The sequence below is a fragment of the Somniosus microcephalus genome, chromosome 1, assembly GCF_052327205.1.
Source record: "Somniosus microcephalus isolate GS21.2 chromosome 1, FLI_Smic_1.0, whole genome shotgun sequence".
Classification (NCBI taxonomy): Eukaryota; Metazoa; Chordata; class Chondrichthyes; order Squaliformes; family Somniosidae; genus Somniosus; species Somniosus microcephalus.
This window is the reverse complement of record NC_140987.1, coordinates 329,414,581-329,435,147: the sequence shown is the minus strand read 5'-3', so window position 1 is coordinate 329,435,147 and position 20,567 is coordinate 329,414,581. Positions and strand designations below refer to the sequence as shown.

General features: G+C 48.5%; 1 protein-coding gene across 1 annotated transcript in view; it reads left to right on the top strand.

Moving 5' to 3' along the window:
• Window positions 1-20,567, top strand: part of LOC147124903 (dedicator of cytokinesis protein 11-like) — a 458,563-nt gene that overhangs the window by 329,756 nt on the left and 108,240 nt on the right. Inside the window, exons 42-44 of the mRNA XM_085994653.1 lie at window positions 5,059-5,172; window positions 6,842-7,057; window positions 13,409-13,466. Of these exons, the coding sequence (XP_085850779.1) occupies window positions 5,059-5,172; window positions 6,842-7,057; window positions 13,409-13,466 (388 nt within the window). The remainder of the gene's footprint in view (window positions 1-5,058; window positions 5,173-6,841; window positions 7,058-13,408; window positions 13,467-20,567) is intronic.

Genomic DNA, 20,567 nt, shown 5'->3' with positions numbered 1-20,567 from the left:
ACTACCGTCGCTACAGATGACGCGAAACGGCTTGTCTTGAACTCACGGGTGAGCCACCGAGTCTACTCGATCATCCGAGACGCCACAACTTACGCGGCCGCCATCGCGACGCTAAAGGAACAATACGTGAGGCCTGTTAACGAGGTCTACGCCAGACACCTGGCTACCCGAAAACAGCGCCCCGGGGAATCGGGCGCCGAATATTTACTGGCACTGAGAGTCCTCGGCCGGGCCTGTAATTGCAAAGTGGTGACGGCCAAGGAATGCACGGAAGACCTGATCCGAGACGCCTACGTAGCCGGCATCAGGTCCAACTATACATGGCAGAGGCTGCTGGAACAGAGGGGGCTCGACCTGCAGAAGACGGTGGCCCTCGCTAACTCGTTAGACGTGGCCCTCCAGAACATGGACGCCTACCCCCCCTGACCGGATGGCCACGTGGATGTCACGGGAGCAGCCATCTTGGGACCCGGTAAGGCCACAAGCCGCCAGCAGCCCAACTACAGCTGCAATGACCAGAGGCCAGAAATGCTACTTCTGCGGCCAGGCCAAGCACCCAGACAGCAATGCCCAGCAAAGGACGCGACCTGCTCCAAATGCGGCAAGAAAGGCCACTACGCGAGAGTGTGCAGGGCGAAATCGACCCCCAATTCCAGCAGCGCCGCATGTGAACCGTGCAGGCCGCCATTTTGGACCCCACCAACCACGTGTGAGCCGTGCAGGCCGCCATTTTGGGCACCACCAGCCGCGGGGGAGCCGCCATCTTGGACACCATTTCGAGACCAGGCCCCCGGCGCGGGTGAATACTACAGCGACCCACCGACCTCGACGATGGCCTCCATCACCCTGGACCAATCTAGGCCCCATCAACTAGCCAGGTCCATGATGAACGTAAAGGTAAATGGCCATGCCACAAATTGCCTTTTTGACTGCGGAAGCACGGAGAGCTTCATCCACCCCGACACGGTGCGACGCTACTCCCTATCGGTTATGCCCACACGCCACCAGGTCTTTATGGCCTCAAAGTCCCATACGACGGACGTCGGCGGCTACTGTGTAGCGACTCTGACAGTGAACGGCGTGGAGTACAGAGATTTTAAATTCCTCGTCCTGCCACAGCTCTGCGCTCCCGTACTGCTAGGATTAGACTTCCAGTGCCATCTGGAGAGCGTCACGATGGCATATGGCGGGCCCCTGCCCCCACTTACAGTCTGCAGCCGGCAGAATTTAAACACGGCGCCGCGCAAAGTATGCAGCTTGTCCACCCTGAAGGTCAAACCCCCCGCCCCCCCCCGTTGTTCGCTAACCTCGCCAAAGACTGCAAGCCAATTGTTACTAAAAGCAGGCGGTACAGTGCCGGGGATAGGAGCTTTATTAAATCAGAAGTAGAAAGACTCCTGAGGGAAGGGATTATCGAGGGCAGCACCAGCCCATGGCGAGCCCAAGTGGTGGTAGTGAAGACCGGCGAAAAACAGCACCTGGTTATTGATTACAGCCAGACGATCAATCGATACACGCAATTAGACGCATACCCACTTCCCCGCATATCTGACATGGTCAACCAGATAGCACAATACCGGGTATTCTCGACGATTGATCTGAAGTCGGCATACCACCAGCTCCCCATCAGGCCTGAGGACCGCCAGTACACGGCCTTCGAGGCTGACGGTCGCCTCTACCACTTCCTCTGAGTCCCCTTCGGCGTCACCAACGGGGTCTCGGTCTTCCAAAGGGAGATGGACCGGATGGTTGACCAGAACGCGCTGCAGGCCACCTTCCCCTATCTAGACAACGTCACCATCTGCGGCCATGACGGCATGACCACGACGCCAACCTCGAAAAATTCCTCTGTACGGCCCAACGGCTGAATCTGACATACAACAGAGAAAAATGTATGTTCCGCACCACGCGCCTCGCTATTCTTGGCTGCGTGGTGGAAAACGGAGTCATCGGCCCCGACCCCGACCGAATGTGCCCCCTCCTGGAACTACCCCTCCCCCACTGCCTAAAAGCCCTGAAGAGATGCCTAGGGTTCTTCTCTTACTACGCCCAGTGGGTGCCCAACTATGCGGACAAAGCCCGGCCCCTCATCAAGTCAACCTCCTTCCCCCTGACGGCAGAGGCCCGTGCGGCCTTCACCCTCATAAAAGAGGACATTGCGAAGGCCACAATGCATGCAGTGGATGAGTCCATCCCTTTCCAAGTGTAGAGCGATGCATCCGACTTCGCCCTAGCCGCAACCCTTAACCAGGCGGGGAGACCCGTGGCCTTCTTTTCATGGACCCTCCAGGGCCCCGAAATTCGACACTCCTCAGTCGAGAAGGAGGCCCAGGCGATAGTGGAGGCTGTACTGCACTGGAGGCATTACCTGGCCGGTAAACGTTTCACCCTGCTCACTGACCAACGGTCAGTAGCATTTATGTTTAACAACAGACAAAGGGGGAAAATGAAAAATGATAAGATATTGCGGTGGAGGATCGAGTTATCCACCTACAACTACGATATCTTATACCGGCCCGGGAAACTTAATGAGCCCCCAGACGCCCTATCCCGTGGGACATGTGCCAACGCACAAGTCGATAGGCTACGGACCCTCCACAATGATCTCTGCCACCCGGGGGTCACCAGGTTCTTCCATTTTATTAAAGCTCGCAACCTGCCTTACTCCATCGAGGAGGTCAGGACCATGACCAGGAACTGCCAGGTCTGCGCCGAATGCAAACCGCATTTTTATAGGCCAGACAGGGCACACCTGATTAAAGCCACCCGCCCCTTCGAACGTCTCAGCGTCGATTTCAAGGGGCCCCTTCCCTCCTCTGACCGCAACACGTACTTCCTCAATATTATTGACGAGTACTCCCGTTTCCCCTTCGCCATCCCCTGCCCGGACATGACCAACGCCACAGTCATCAGGTGCCTCAATGACCTGTTCGCCATATTTGGCTTCCCCAATTACATCCACAGCGACAGGGGCTCGTCGTTCATGAGCGACGAGCTGTGCCAGTACCTGCTCGAGAAGGGCATAGCCACGAGCAGGACTACCAGCTACAACCCCCGGGGTAACGGACAGGTAGAGAGGGAGAACGCAACGGTGTGGAAGACCGCCATGCTCGCCCTAAAATCCAAGGGCCTCCCAATCTCCCGCTGGCAAGATGTCCTCCCCGATGCGCTCCACTCCATACGATCACTGCTCTGTACTGCCACAAACGCCACCCCTCACGAGAAGATGTTCGTCTTCCCCAGGAAATCCACCTCGGGGGCATCACTGCTGCCATGGCTGACGTCTCCGGGACCCGTCCTGCTCAGGAAACACGTGAGGAGCCATAAGACGGACCCCCTGGTCGAAAAGGTTCACCTCCTCCACGCCAACCCACAGTACGCCTACGTGGCGTATCCTGACGGGCGGGAGGACACAGTCTCAATTCGAGACCTCGCACCCTCAGGTACCACCCGAAACACCATCGATCACCATCCACTACCTCCACCCACCACCACTACCCACGACGCACCACCGGGGTGTCTACCACGAACTGACGACATGCCGGTGCCATCCCTACCCCGAGAGGACGACACGCCAGTGCTCCGTCCCACGCGAGAAGCGGCCGCGGGCAAAGAACCGCCGCAACCGGCACCACGAAGATCATTACGGCAGACAAGACCCCCGGAGAGACTTTCGTATACGAACTTTTGAAACACTTCACCCCGCCGGACTCTTTTTTAAACGAGGCGTGAATGTGGTAAACCACTGTTAACTCTGTACAGGTCCGGGCATGTCTCCGCCCCTGGCTCCACCCCTAAGCCCGGGTATAAAGGTGACTCACCACCCTTCCCCCGGGAGCTCTTAGGATGGATCCACTAGCAGAGGCATGCTCCAGTTCTTAGTCAATAAAAGCCTACTTCGTATAAGTTCAACTCGTAGTCTTTGGTGTTGTTGATAGTGCATCAAAAGCCGACTCCCTCATCCCCATGGAAAAACAGGAGAGCCAGGGAATGGGCAGGCTGCTGGGGACTTGGGGGCTGGGGAGGGCTGCGGACTGGGAAGAGCCGGGGTCCCTGGAGACTGGAGAGAGCCGGGGATCCTGGGAACTGGGGAGAGCCTGGAGACTGGGGACATAACAAGAAATAGTAGCAGCAGTAGGTCACTCGGCCCTTCGAGCCTTCTCCGCCATTCAATGAGATCATGGCTGATCTTCTGCCTCAACTCCATTCATCGGCCCTATCGTTATATCCCTTGATGCCCTTACTAGTCAGAAATCTATCGACTTCTGTTTTGAATATACCCAATGACTGAGCCTCCACAGCCCTCTGGGGTAGAGAATTCCAAAGATTCACCACCCTCTGTGTGAAGAAATATCTTCTCATCTCAGTCCTGAATGGTCTACCCTTTATCCTGAGGCTGTGGCCCCTGGTTCTCGACTCCCCAGTAAAGGGACAGTCTCCCAGCATCCACCCCATCAAGCCTTGTAATAATTTTGTATGCTTCAATGAGATCCCCTCTCATTCTTCTGTATTCAAGAGAATACAGGCCTAGTTTACTCAATCCCTGGGGATGGGGAGAGCTGCAGAGAGCCCGGGGGGTCGGGGGGGACCGGGGAGAGCCCCGGCGGCGGGGGAACCGGGGAGAGCTGGAGACCCTGGGGACTGGGAGAGCCGCGGAGAGCCCGGGGGGTGGGGACCGGGGAGAGCCGGGTACCCGGGCTGCCAGTCTCCTGCAAGCTGAATGATTGACACACCAAATGTAAATATGCCTTCAACCAATCGACTGAGAGATTGAAGGCAGCCAGGAAACAAGCTGTAGTCCCACTAATCTAGCACTGGCACTGCTAACAGAATAAAACCGTGCCGTCTGATCTAACCTTAGCCCACCTCACAATGATTTACCTTGTGTCGCCCAATGGGTTTCCAGATTTTCAGCTGGCGAGAGATTAAAAAGAATCTTTCCATTGAAGCCTTTCAAATTGTTGGAGGTTTCGTAGACCTCTGCCAGGCTGGTTATTTTTAAGTATCTCCGCAGTGAGGAGAATATATGAATGATGTGCAGTTTTATTTCCATTTCAGATTATAATCGCAGTGAGCCGGCTGATAGCTGATGTGATTCTAACTGGAGGCTCCCGTTTCCAAGACTCGCTCTCTATTATCAATAACTTTGCCAATAGTGACAAGGCTTTGAAGGTATGTATGGGGTTCCTGACTTTAAATGTAGCACAGTGTGCTGTGTGATGTAGAGGTGAGTGCGTCCTCAGCTCCTGTACCTCTGCTATCAGTGTGAGTAAAGTCCCCGAGCTGACCTCCCGTGCTGTTGCTCACAGATACAAAAGAAACTAGAGTGCAAGAGAATTACAATTCAACAGTCCGATCGGCTGAATCTCACTCAGTTGGCCACTCCCTCAATGACCTATCCAATTCTCCCATGAATTCATAAACTCACTCCATACTGTCCCTCGTCCATGCATGAAGCAGATATCGGCAGTGATGCTCAGCAGCTGGGACACACCTGTCTTTAACCTGGCCTGTCTCTAAGATTACCACCTTAAAGGCCACATGGAGCTGCTTGTACATTGCAGGCTCCTCCCCTTTGGGGAGAGGGCAGTTAACAAAGTAAAAAAAAATGCAAGAGGACATGACTGGCATTTTTATATATTTGCAATGCTTTTGATGAATGTATGTTTCTCACATTTTTTAACGTATTTATACTTTAGTGAAAGGAGATATTCTTCTGTATATTTATAGTAGGATAATTTATAATCCTGGAACTCCCTCCCTAACAGCACTGTGGGAGTGCCTTCACCACACGGACTGCAGTGGTTCAAGAAGGCGACTCACCACCACCTTCTCAAGGGCAACTAGGGATGGGCAATAAATGCTGGCCTCACCAGCGATGCCCACATCCTGAGAATGTATTTTTTTAAATTCACTGGCGCTTGAATCAAATCTGTTCCCTAGGGCAGTAAGCACATCCTGGTGCTATTTATTATAAGTAAAACCTAAGTGCTTAGGGAAAGGAGAAGTCTGTTCGACCCAGCAAGCCTTTCCCTGTAGGCACAGCTGCTGTCCCTGCAAATCAACATGTTCTCCGACTTGATCTGAGCAATGCCATGGTAGATGGTACACCAGTATCCTGTAACATCGCCCGTCTCTGTCCCTGCCTCAGCGAATCTGCTGCTGAAACCCTCATCCATGCCTTTGTTCCCTCTAGACTTGACTGTTCCAACGCTCTCCTGGCCGGCATCCCATCTTCCACCCTCCATAAACTTCAGCTCATCCAAAACTTGGCTGCCCGTGCCCTAACTGGCACCAAGTCCCGTTCACCCATCACCCCTGTGCTCGTTGACCTACATTGGCTCTCGGTCCAGCAGCACCTCAAATTTAAAATTCTCATCCTCATGTTAAAATATCTCCATGGCCTTGCCACTCTCTATCTCTCTAACCTCCTCCAGCCCTACAAGCCTCCTCCAACTCTGGCCTCTTGTGCATCCCCATTTCCTTTGCCCCACCATTGGCAGCCGTGCCTTCAGTCCTCCAGGCCCTAAGCTCGGGAATTCCTTCCCTAAACCTCTCTGCCTCTCTCCTCCTTTAAGACTCTGCTTAAAAACTACATCTTTGACCAAACTTTTAGTCACATGTCCTAAAATCACCTTATGTGGCTCATTGTCAAACTTTGTCTGATTACGCTCCTGTGGAACACCTTGGGACATTTCACTATGTCAAGGGCACTATATAAATGCAAATTGTTGTTTATCACGTGTGTGGATAAGCCTGATTCCATATAAAGATGAAATGGTGGTTATATATGTTTTATAAAAATATACTTCACAGCCCTTTGCTTTTCTTTCTTGTGCAGACAACAGCTTTCCCAGGTGAAGTCAAAGATCTGACCAAGAGAATTCGCACGGTACTTATGGCCACTGCTCAGATGAAGGAGCACGAAAAGGACCCCGAGATGCTGGTCGACCTTCAGTACAGTTTAGCCAAGTCATATGCCAGCACGCCCGAACTGAGGAAGACTTGGCTGGGCAGCATGGCAAAAATCCACCTGAAAAACGGAGATCTGTCTGAGGTGAGTAACCCCCACCTTCAAACAGAGTGTGCAGTCAGTCCAAACCCCACATTGGCACTTTAGGAAATTGAATTCAGTTTCAAAACATCCGGAAAAAAGAAGCTGGGATCAGTAAAAGTGACTATGAAGTTGTTGGATTGTCATAAAAATCCAACTGGTTCACTTATGTCCTTTAGAGAAAGAAACCTGCCATCCTTACCCGGTCTGGCCTGCATGTGACTCCAGTCCCACACCAACTGGGTGACTCTGAACTGCCCTCTGAAGTGGCCGAGCCAAGCCACTTAGTTGCATCAAACCAGGGCAACTAGGGATGGACAATTAATGTCGGCTGTGCCAGTGATGCCCACATCCTGAGAATGAACAAAGAAAGAAAGACTTGCATTTCTATAGCACCTTTCACAACCTCAGGACGTCCCAAAGCACTTTACAGCCAATGAAGAAGTAGTCGGCGGTTCACCAAGTGGGGTACTGGGGCACAAGCTGACACCTTGACCTGGGCAGGCCGATCATTCCCACGACTCGCACCTCAGAGAGCCAGAGCAGGTGTGATGGGCCAAATGGTCGCATTCTACATCGAAGATAGGAGCAGGAGTAGGCCATTCGGCCCCTCGAGCCTGCTCCGCCATTCAATGCGATCATGGCTGATCATCCAAATTCAGTACCCGGTCCCTGCTTTCTCCCCATACCCCTTGATCCCTTTAGCCTTAAGAAATATATCCAACTCCTTCTTGAATATATTTAATGTATTGGCCTCTACTGCCTTCTGTGATAGAGAATTCCACAGGTTCACCACTCTCTGGGTGAAGAAATTCCTCCTCATTTCTGTCCTAAATGGCCTACCCCTTATCCTTAGACTGTCACCCCTGGTTCAGGACGCTGACCATCGGGAACATCCTTCCTGCATCTAGTCTGTCCAGTCCTGTCAGAATGTTATAAGTTTCAATGAGATCCCCTCTCATTCTTCTAAACTCCAGCGAGTACAAGCCCAGTTGACCCAATCCCTCCTCATACGTCATTCCTGCCATCCCAGGTATCAGTCTGGTGAATCTTCGCTGAACTCCTTCCATGGCAAGAACATCCTTCCTCAGATAAGGCAACCAAAACTGCACACAATACTCAAGATGTGGTCTCACCAAGGCCCTGTACAACTGCAGCAAGACATCCTTGTTCCTGTGCTCAAACCCTCTCGCTACGAAGGCCAACATGCCATTTGCCGCCTTAACCGCCTGCTGCACCTGCATGCTTACCTTCAGCGACTGGTGCACAAGGACACCCAGGTCTCGTTGCCCTTCCCCTTCTCCCAATCTATTGCCATTCAGATAATAATCTGCCTTCCTGTTTTTGCCACTAAAGTGGATAACCTCGCATTTATCCACGTTATATTGCATCTGCCATGCTTCTGCCCAATCACCCAACCTGTCCAAATCATCCTGGAGTTTCTCGGCATCCTCCTCACAGCACACACGCCCACCCAGCTTTGTGTCGTCTGCAAATTTGGAGATATTACATCTAGTTCCCTTGTCTAGATCATTAATATATATTGTGAATAGCTGGGGCCCAAGGACCGATCCCTGCGGTACCCCACTAGTCACTGCTTGCCACTCGGAAAAAGACCCGTTTATTCCAACTCTTTGCTTTCTGTCTGCCAACAAGTTCTCTATCCAAGTCAATACCTTGCCCCCAATCTCATGTGCCTTAACTTTACACGTTAATCTCTTATGCGGAACCTTATCAAAAGCCTTCTGAAAGTCCAAATACACCACATCCACTGGTTCTCCCTTATCTATTTTACCAGTTACATCCTCAAAAAATTCCAGTAGATTAGTCAAGCACGATTTACCTTTTGTAAATCCATGTTGACTTTGTCCGATCCTGTCACTGTTTTCCAAGTGCTCTGCTATTACATCTTTTATAATGGACTCTAGCATTTTCCCCACTACCGATGTCAGGCTTACCGGTCTGTAATTCCCCGTTTTCTCTCTACCACCTTTTTTGAATAGTGGGGTAACATTAGCTACCCTCCAATCCATGGGTACTGTTCCAGATTCCATCGAATGCTGGAAGATGATCAGCAAAGCATCAACTATTTCTAGGGCCACTTCCTTAAGTACCCTAGGATGTAGAATATCAGGCCCTGGGGATTTATCGGCCTTCAATCCTGTCAATTTCCCTAACACCATTTCCCTACAAATACTGATTTCTTTCAGTTCCTCCCTTTCATCAGACCCTATGTTCCCCGATTCTGTTCTGAATCTATGTCCACGATATTGGCACTGAGGAACAAGAGTGTCGCAGGCTGAAGGACCTACTGCCCATGTCAGCTGAATCTCTATCCTAGAGCTTTCAGAACCAGCAGTGGTTCATCTCCAGTAGGAGGAACAAGTTCTCATACCTAAATAGGAGAAGGACTCCTCTGCCCACCCCTCAGCGATATTCCTCTTTGACAGGTCAATACTCGACTTCTGGGCCTGTCAATTACACTAGGAACAGGAGGAGGCCATTCAACCCCTCGAGCCTGTTCCACCATGCAGTTAGATCATGGCTGATCTGTACCTCAACCCCATCTACCTGCCTTCGTGCCATAGCCCTTGATAACCTTACCTAACAAAAATTTATCAATTTCAGTTTTGAAATTTTCAATTGACTTACTTTCTGGGGGAGAGAGTTCCACATTTCCAGTACCTTTGTGTGAAGAAGTGCTTCCTGATATCACCCCTGAACGACCTAGCTCTAATTTTAAGGTCATGCCACCTTATTTGGACTCTCACACCAGAGGAAATAGTTTCTCTCTCTGTTCTATCAAATCCTTTAATCATCTTAAACACCTCAATTAGATCACCGGTTAATTTTCTATACTTGAGGGATTATAAGCCTAGTCTATGCAACTTGTCCTTATAATTCAACCCTTTTAGGCCCGGTCCTCACAGGTGTGTGCAGTAGCTGATCATGTGTTGAGGCTTATCATAAATGTCCGGTTTTCTATCCTTATTGCAGCCCCCATTTGGTTCTTGTTAAACTGATAACTGGGACATTTTTCTACATCCAGTCAGCAGGTGCACTGGCATCATTCCCATCATAGAATCATAGAATGGTTACAGCACCGAAGAAGGCCATTTGGCTCATCAATCCGTGCCGACTCGCAGCTAGTCCCACTCCCCTGCCCTTTCCCCGTAACCCTGCAAATTGTTTTTCTTCAGATACTTATCCAACTCCCTTTTAAAAGATAAGATTGAGTCTGCCTCCACCACCCTTTCAGGCAGTGTATTCCAGATCCTAATCACTCGCTGCATAAAAAGGTTTTTTCTTACATCGCCTTTGGTTCTTCTGCCAATCACCTTAAATCTGTGTCCTCTGGTTCTCGACCCTTCTGCCAATGGGAACAGTTTCTCTCTATCTACTCTGTCCAGACCCCTCATGATTTTGAACACCTCTATCAAATCTCCTCTCAATCTTCTCTGCTCCAAGGAGAACAACTCCAGCTTCTCCAATCTATCAACGTAACTGAAGTCCCTCATTCCTGGAATCATTCTCGTAAATCTTTTCTGCACCTTCTCTAAGGCCTTCACATCCTTCCTAAAGTGTGGTGCCCAGAATTGGACACAGTACTCCAGTTGGGGCCGAACCAGTGTTTTATACAGGTTCATCGTAATTTCCACACTTTTGTACTCTATGCCTCTATTTATGAAGCCCAGGATCCCATAAGCCTTTTCAACTGCTTTCTCAACCTGCCCTGTACCCTCAACAATTTGTACACACATACCCCCAGGTCTCTCTGTTCATGCTCCCCCTTTAGGATTGTACCATTTCATTTATTGTCCTCTCCTCATTCTTTCTACCAAAATGTATCACTTCACACTTTTCTGCGTTAAATTTCATCTGCCACGTGTCCGCCCATTTCACCAGCCTGTCTATGTCTTCCTGAAGTCTATCTCTCTCCTCCTCACTGTAACTTCAAGTTTTGTGTCATCTGCAAATTTTGAAATTGTGCCCTGTACACCCACATCCAAGTCACTAATATATATCAAGAAAACCCCTGGGGAACACTACTGTATACCTTCCTCTAGTCCGAAAAACAACCGTTCACCATTACTCTCTGTTCCCTGTCACTTAGCCAATTTCGTATCCATGCTGCCACTGTCCCTTTTATTCCATGGGCTTCAAATTTGCTTGAAAGCCTATTATGTGGCACTTTGTCGAACGCTTTTTTGAAATCCATGTACACTACGTCAACTGCATTACCCTCATCAACCCTCACTGTTACCTCATCAAAAAACTCGGATCAAGTTGGTTTAACACGATTTGCCTTTAACAAACCTGTGCTGGCTTTCCTTAATTAATCCACACCTATCCAAATGAATGTTAATTTTGTCCCTGACTTACTGTTTCTAAAAGTTTCCCCACTACCGAGGTTAAACTGATTGGCCTATAGTTGCTGGGTTTATCTTTACACCCTTTTTGAACAATGGTGCAACATTTGCAATTATCCAGTCCTCTGGCACCACCCCCATATCTATGGAGGATTGGAATATTATGGCCAGTACCTCCGTGATTTCCGCCCTCAATTCCCTCAGCATCCTAGGATGCATCCCATCTGCTCCTGGTGATTTATCTACTTTAAGTACAGCCAGCCTTTCTAATACCTCTATCAATTTTTATCCTATCAAGTGCCTCCACTACCACCTCCTTCACTATATCTATGGCAACATCCTCTTCCTTGAAGACAGATACAAAGTACTCATTTAGTACCTCAGCCATGCCCTCTGCCTCCATGCGTAGGTCTCCTTTTTGGTCCCTAATCGGCCCCACCCCTCCTCTTACTACCCTTTTACTATTTATATGCCTATAGAAGACTTTTGGATTACCTTTTATGTTGGCTGTCATTCTATTCTCATACCCTCTCTTTGCCCCTCTTATTTTCTTTTTCACTTCTCCTCTGACCTTTCTACATATAGCCTGATCCTCAGATATATTTGCAACCTGACATCTGTCATAAGCACTCTTTTTCTGCTTCATCATAATCTCTATCTGTTTCGTCATCCAGGGAGCCCTGACTTTAGTTGCCCCCCTAGTGGGAATGTACAGCAACTGTACCTGAACTATTTCCTCATTAAAAGCAGCCCATTGTTCCATTACAGTTTTGCCTGCAAATCTTTGATTCCAGTTTACCCGGGCCAGATCCGTTCTCATCCCACTGAAATTGGCTTTCCCCCAGTTAAACATTTTTACTCTAGATTGCTCCCTGTCCTTTTCCATAGCTAATCTAAACCTTATGATACTATGGTCACTGTTCCCTAAATGTTCACCTACTGACACTTACTCTATTTGACCCACCTCATTCCCCAGAACCAGATCCAGCAATGCCTCCTCCCTTCTCGGGCTGGAAACATACTGATCAAGAAAGTTCTCCTGAACACACATTTCAGAAATTCTTCCCCCTCTCTGCCCTTTACACTACTACTATCCTAGTCTATGTTAGGATAGTTGAAGTCCCCCATTATCACTACTCTATAGTTCTTGCACCTCTCTGTAATTTCTCTGCAAATTTGCTCCTCCATATCTTTCCCACTATTTGGTGGTCTATAGAATACAGCTAGTAGAGTAATGGCACCTCTATTATTTTTTAACTCTTGCCATATAGATTCTGTCCTTGACCCCGCCATGACATCCTTCATACAAGAGGTTTTTTATTTCTTTGTAACAAAACCTCCATTTATATAACTCTCTTGATCACGTTGAATGGAGATCAGATACTGACCTGAACGGCCTCTATCTATTCCCAGCTTCAATTCCTGTCCTGTCGGTACCAGCCAACAATGCAAATTTTTAATCTCTGCAGATAATGTCAGAACATATGAACTGAGCACTTTTTTTAACATAACCTCATGACGTCCTAAAACGCTTCACAGCCAATGAAGTACTATTTGAAGTGTAGTCACTGTTGCAATGTAAGAAACACAGCAGCCAATTTCCGCACAGCAAGCTCCCACAAACAGCAATGTGATAATGGCCAGATAATCTGTATTAGTGATGTTTGTTGTGGGATAAATGTTGACCAGGACACCAGGGAACTCTTCTGCGAATAGTGCCATGGGATCTTTTACATCCACCTGAGGGAGCTGAAGGGGCCTCGATTTAATGTCTCATCCAAAAGACGGCACCTCCAACTACAGTACTGCATTGAAGTGGCAGCCTGGATTTTGTGGTCATGTTCCCTGGACTGGGGCTCGAACCCACAGCCTTCTGACTCAGATGCGAGAGTGATACCCACTGAACCACAGCTGACACTTAACTGTTATTGGACAAGCTGCGAATGAGTCTCTGTCACTTTAACATGTCCCTTCTCCTTTGCAGGCAGTGATGTGTTATGTTCATGTGGCGGCCCTGGTTGCAGAATACCTTTACAGAAAAAGTAAGCAACAGATATTTTGTACTAACATAACTTCATCAGGGCCTGGTGTATCTGGCCAACTGAACATTTGCAGCATCCTCACCAACAAATGAAGGAGATTGTATTCAGTGTAGACGAGCAGTTACCATTGGACACAACACATTCTGATAACATCCCTTTGCGACTGTAACTCGGGAGCTAACTCATTTGTCTGAAATGGGTTAATGGTTCCACTGAAACAGTGGGCGGGGGAATGCTATACGAGTTAAGTGTTTGCCCATTTATTCCAACAGTAATACAAACAGAAAATGCTGGAAACTCCCAGCAGGCCAGGTAGCATCTGTGGAGAGAGAAACAGAGTTAACGTTTCAGGTCGATGATCTCTCCACAGAGGCTGCCTGACCTGCTGGGAGTTTTCCGGCATTTTCTGTTTCAGATTTCCAGCATCCGCAGCATTCTGCTTTTGTTATTCCTATTACATCCGTGAATGATTGAGACACGGACAGCAGGAGTGGAACAAAATAAGTCTTTACTGGTGGAAGTCAATAGTGAAAACTAAAAACACAGAGGCTCACTAGCGCCTTTTATACAGGGGTGGTCACTGCCGGTATTGCAGTCTGAGACCAGTTATTCTCTTAAAGGTGCATACACAACAATTCCTCCCCTTTTAGATAAACAGTACATAACATTCATTTAACAACTAAATGATAACTAATTACAATCACAATTACGGTTGCTAGATACATTGGTTAAGTTTAAGCAATTATAAGTTCAGTCTTTGAGGAGGCTTCCTGATTCTGTCTGGATAACGCCTCTTTGGGGTATCAGGTTCTTCTGGCAATGTTGAGTCGAGATCAATGTCGTTGTTTGGTTCATCTGCTTCCAATATCACCGATTCTGCGGTAGCTGCAATTGGTACGTCGATTTCATTGCCAGGTGTATCAGATCGTGGTGTGGAGTTGACATTTTCCAGTGACTCTAGAATCTGGTCAGCATGGCGTCTTACAATGCTCTCTCCAACGTCCACGGTATACATGAGCGGTCCTTGCCGTGTACAAATCGTTCCTGGCTGCCATTTCTCAGTGCGGTAGTCCCGGGCCAAAACTGGTTGACCTATCTTAAAACTCCTGGTCGGCCTTTCATTCATATTCTGAAACTGCCTGTTCTCCACATCTCTTCAGACGTTTGGCTTAACCAAATCCAAGCGGCATCGTAGTCTTCGATTGAAGAACATTATGGCTGGGGTTTGGTTGGTAACCGCATGTGTCGCATTCCGGTAGGCAAACAAGAAGTTGTCCACCTTGTGTTGTAGGGGTATATCTTCATTACACATTGCCTTGATAGCCTTCTTGAATGTTTGGACAAACCTCTCGGCCAATCCATTAGTGGCTGGATGATATGGGGCAGATGTGTAGTGCTTAACACCATTGTTCTTTAAGAACCTCCGGAACTCTTCAGACACAAACTGTGGTCCATTGTCAGAGCAAATCTGTTCAGGCAGCCCATTCCTGGCAAATATGGTTCGTAAAACTGTGATAGTTTTTTCCGTGGTGGTTGAGGACATTTTTATTACCTCTGGCCACTTTGAATGTGCATCCACCGCAATTAAAAACATCGAGTCCATGAAGGGACCAGCAAAATCAATGTGCACCCTTTGCCATGGAGATGAGGGCCACTCCCATGGATGCAGAGGAGCTTGTGGTGGGGCGTTTTGGACCTTCTGGCATCCTGCACAGCTCTTGGTCATCTCTTCGATTTCTCTATCGATTCCCGGCCACCACACAAACGCTCTGGCTAAGTTCTTCATTTTTACCCCACCCAGATGACCCTCATGAAGCTCATTGAGCACTCTATCCGTCAACTTAGGTGGAATTACTACTCTGGATCCACACATCAAGGTTCCTCTGCACACTGACAGCTGTTCTCTTCTCGGCGAGAATGCTGGCAGCAGTGGTTCGCCATGTGCTGGCCATCCCTTCACCGTTAAATCATAGACCCGTGATAGTGTCGGGTCATTCCGTGTTTCCTTTTCTATGTCTGCATTCGTCACAGGGAGACATTCGACTATGGTCGAGTGGAATAACTCCATTGGATCCACTGCAAGGTCGTCTTCTTCCACCGTCGGCAACGGTAGGCGTGACAATCCATCAGCATTTCCATGCTGTTTAGTTCCTTTGTACTCTATGTCATATTGGTGTGCCCCTAGGAAAAGGGACCATCTCTGCAGCCGTTGCGCTGTCATTATCGGTACGCCCTTCTGAGGGTTGAAAATGGAGACAAGAGGTTGATGATCGGTTAGTAGAGTAAATTTTTGACCGTGCAAGTAGTGATTGAACTTCTTCACCCCCCACACTAGGCTGAGGGCCTCTCTGTCAATCTGAGCGTAGTTACGCTCGGCAGAAGTTAACGAGCGTGACACAAAAGCTATCGGCCTCTCTAAACCATCAAGGAATTTATGTGACAGTACCGCCCCAATGCCGTAGGGAGACGCATCACACGCCAGTCTGATCGGCAGTGCTGGGTTGTAGTGAGCCAATACTTCCCTTGAAGTGATTAAGTCCTTACTCTTCTGAAAAGCACGCTTACAATCATCGCTCCATTTCCATGCTACCCCCGTTCGTAGCAGGGCGTTCAGTGGGTGCAAAATTGTCGACAAATTCGGCAAAAACTTATGATAGTAATTCACCAATCCGAAGAATGACCTCAGTTGCGACACATTTTCAGGCGCTGGGGCCTTAACAACCGCTTCAATTTTGTCAGGGGACTTATGTAACCCCTCTTCATCAATCACGTGGCCACAATACGATATCTGTTTCTTAAAAAATTCGCACTTGGGGCGGTTGGCTCGCAGCCCATGTTCCCGTAGTCTAGTGAGCACCTGTTCTAGGTTGTTAAGGTGTGCACTGTCATCTTCACCTGTCACAAGGATGTCGTCCAAGTAACACTGAGTCCCCGGAATCCCTTGCAGGACTTGTTCCATCGCTCTTTGCCATATTGCCGGAGCCGATGCTACTCCAAATACCAATCGATGATACTGGTAAAGACCTTTGTGAGTGTTTATCGTGAGATACTTCCTAGAGGACTCTTTAACCTCCATCTGCAAATATGCTTGTGCTAGGTCAATTTTTGTAAAACGCTTCCCTCCAGACAGTGAGGCGAAGATGTCTTCTATCCTTGGAAGAGGATATTTTACTGTGTGAATGACTGGGTTCACCGTCACCTTGAAATCCCCACAGATGCAAATCTTCCTTGGCTCCCCGGACTTATTGCTTAACGTTTTCTTCATGACGGGAACGATGGGTGTCGCCCACTCGCTCCAGTCGACCTTAGACAACACGCCCGCCTTCTCCAGCTCTGCCTCGATGGCTGGGCGAATTGCATATGGTACCGGTCTTGCTTTGAAAAACTTGGGAACTGCATTCTCTTCTATTTTTATCGAGGCGGTTACGCCTTTAAGCGTGCCCAGTTCTTGTTGAAATACCTCTTTGGCGTTAGCTAAGATTGTTGACAATCGTCCAGGAGTGACGTCTTCATCTTTTTTACCGTCCACCGTCATTGCATGAATGGAGTGCCAATCTAAGTTTATCTTCCTGATCCATACCCGTCCCAATAACGGTGGTCCACCATTTGGCAGTATGTAGAGATACAATTTCCGTATTTTCTTGCCGTCGTATTCGACAGGCACCCTTATTTTTCCTCTGGGGTATACTTTTTGCCCCGTATACGTCGTCAAGACGATGGATGTCTCTCTCAAGGGTATGTGTGAAAATAGCCGCTCGTAGTCTCCTCGATTCATGACGGTTAGCGCTGATCCTGTATCCAATTCCATTTTAACTTGGGACCCTGCTATCGTGAGGGTGACCCAAATGGTTCGGTGATCCTCTTTTGCGATTACATTGTGAAGTTTGAGACAGCTTAGTCTCCTGTTCCCGGATTCACTATCGCTCATCTGGTCTTCGGAACTACTGTCCGTCATCTTTTGTACTTTCTTGTACGGTTCCTTAGTAGCCTTTTTGTTGTCGCTGGTCTTCTTCCCAGACCTGCAAACTCGTGCAATGTGTCCCATCTTCCCGCATTGCCTGCATATTTTGTCTTTGGACCAGCAGTCCTTCTGGTCATGGTTAGTTCTGCCGCAGCGATAACATTTTGCAAATCCCCGTGTCATTTCGTGGGTGCCGTATTCCTGTGGTTTTTGTTGAATTTCTGCAGCTCCCCTGGCTGCTGCTTCATACGATACTGCCACGCTGAAAGCCTTATCTAGCGTCAGCTCTTTCTCTGAGAGTAACTTCTTCTGTGTTCCTTCACTCAGGAGTCCACAGACAAATTTGTCCCGTAGGGTATCTGCCAGTCCTGCTACGAACTGGCAGTGCTTTGATAGCTTGCGTAGTTCCGTAAGATACTCAGCATTGATCTCATCTTTGTGCTGAGTTCTCCTGTGGAATTTAAATCTTTCTGCTATCAACAGCGGTGCAGGGTTTAGGTGTTCCTGTAGGACAGCAACAATTTCGTTAAAACTCTTCCCCTTCGGTTTGGCTGGAGTAATCAGGTCCCGCAATAGGCCGTACGTTCTAGCGCCCATTAAGTTTAGCAATATCGATGCCTTTTTCTCCTCCGCTATTTCGTTTGCCTCGAAATATACCTCGACTCTTTCCACATATGTGGTCCAGTCCTCTATTGTATTATCAAAAGCAGTGATATTGCCAGTCTTCGGCATCTTGCAAATCTAAAATGGCGCCTCCCGCGCTTTGCCTTCTTCCCCGATTTAACAAAATGGCGCCTCCCGCGCTTTGCCTTCTTCCCCGCTGTTGTTAGCGCTGCTTTCCACGGTTTATTGCGCGTTTAATATTTTTTCTTTATTATTTTCCCGTCGTGGAGCGGACCCTCTGGGACACTTCCCTCCCTCTTCTTAGGTCCAAACGCTGCCCGGCTTCGAAGCACCGGCCGCGCCCTGTGTGCTCCACCCTCTCTCTCTCTTTGCTTCCCGACTCGCTGCCCGGCCCCGTTGAAAAGCCACCCGATCGAGCTCTAGCCCGCCGCAGCCCAGGAAGGATCAGTGCACTACCTGCCACCAGCCCGATTAGCTGGGAAACCACAGACCGGGGAACCAAGCCTGGCTCTTGACAGTCTCTCCTGCAAGTTTTCAATCCGATGATTTGGAGGGCGGTTGCCCACGGTCGACGCCCGTTTCTCGAGTTTCTTTGGATTTTTTTTTTTCTTCTGGCTTCGACCTTCAATAACGTCGTCTGAGGTGCTACCGAGTTGCAGGCAAGTTCGTTTCTTACTCGTCGCCAGTATTACGTCCATGAATGATTGAGACACGGACAGCAGGAGTGGAACAAAATAAGTCTTTACTGGTGGAAGTCAATAGTGAAAACTAAAAACACAGAGGCTCACTAGCGCCTTTTATACAGGGGTGGTCACTGCCGGTATTGCAGTCTGAGACCAGTTATTCTCTTAAAGGTGCATACACAACAATTCCGACAGTAATTTCTAGTGATAAAGGCTACTGCTAACTTGCAAGGTTACTGAGAGCCAAGTGGGAAGAATCCCAGCCCTCAGTGAGAGCTGTACCTATGTCCTGTTAATGAGACCTGGGTCTGTGTCGGGGAGGGGGTGGTGAGTGGTGAGTGGGTGTGTGTCTGAATGTCTTTAGGACTGAGAGATGGCTTGTGAGAGTGCATGCATGTGAGAGAGTGCACCTGAGAATTTGAGAGAGAGAGTGTGTGTGTGTGCAAGAATAAGCAGGCAAGCGACAGCATGTGTGCAAGACTGTGTGACTGAACATGAGCACTCAACAATGAGGGGGGGGAGAACTGAATGCTGCCACTTTCAGCTCAGATCTTGTTGCCAGATTCAAAGACATATCAGTTGCATGGCAACCAAAAATGTAAATGCAGTCCTTATGTTTTAACAGTGGCAATTATGTTTTATTTAAATGCCATTGAATAAAAGTGAAAAGCTACATCAGGTTTTGATTTAAAATCATTACACATTCCAAATATGTAATAAACTATATAACTTAAGCTTGTTCTTTTTCCACCTTCCTATTTTGAAAAGTAGTTTGTCCATACCTTAAATCTCAATGCTTGGGCTGATTCGCAAATAAGGAGAAGTCTCAAAATCTATTTCAAAAAGCAGTACTTGTGATTCAAGCAAGCCAGGCACATCTTGTGTCTATAAATCTTTCAGTAAACCTTTCTTGGGTGAGATGATTATTAATGGGAGTAAAAGGTCGCACAGTCTGGGAACATACCGCTCACGCTTAAAGGGGAGGTTGACAAACTACTTCACACCCGGGGGTGGGTTCGAAGGTAGCATTCTCTGCCACAAACCCTTGTTGAAGAATGAGCCCAAAATTTATTTTAAAAATGAACTAGGTCAGTCCGTGGGAGTGGGAATAGACTGGGTGGGATATTAAAGGGTATGGAGAGTGAGGAGGAGAGTGGGATTAGACTGGGTGGGATATTAAAGGGTATGGAGGGTGAGCAGGAGAGTGGGATTAGACTTGGGATATTAAAGGGTATGGGCAGTGAACAGGAGAGTGGGATTAGAGTGGGTGGGATATTAAAGGGTATGGGCAGTGAACAGGAGAGTGGGATTAGAGTGGGTGGGATATTAAAGGGTATGGAGGGTGAGCAGGAGAGTGGGATTAGAGTGGGTGGGATATTAAAGGGTATGGAGGGTGAGCAGGAGAGTGGAATTAGACTGGGTGGGATATTAAAGGGTATGGAGGGTGAGCAGGAGAGTGGGATTAGACTTGGGATATTAAAGGGTATGGGCAGTGAACAGGAGAGTGGGATTAGAGTGGGTGGGATATTAAAGGGTATGGGCAGTGAACAGGAGAGTGGGATTAGAGTGGGTGGGATATTAAAGGGTATGGGCAGTGAACAGGAGAGTGGGATTAGAGTGGGTGGGATATTAAAGGGTATGGAGGGTGAGCAGGAGAGTGGGATTAGAGTGGGTGGGATATTAAAGGGTATGGAGGGTGAGCAGGAGAGTGGAATTAGACTGGATGGGATATTAAAGGGTATGGAGGGTGAGCAGGAGAGTGGGATTAGACTGGATGGGATATTAAAGGGTATGGAGGGTGAGCAGGAGAGTGGGATTAGACTTGGGATATTA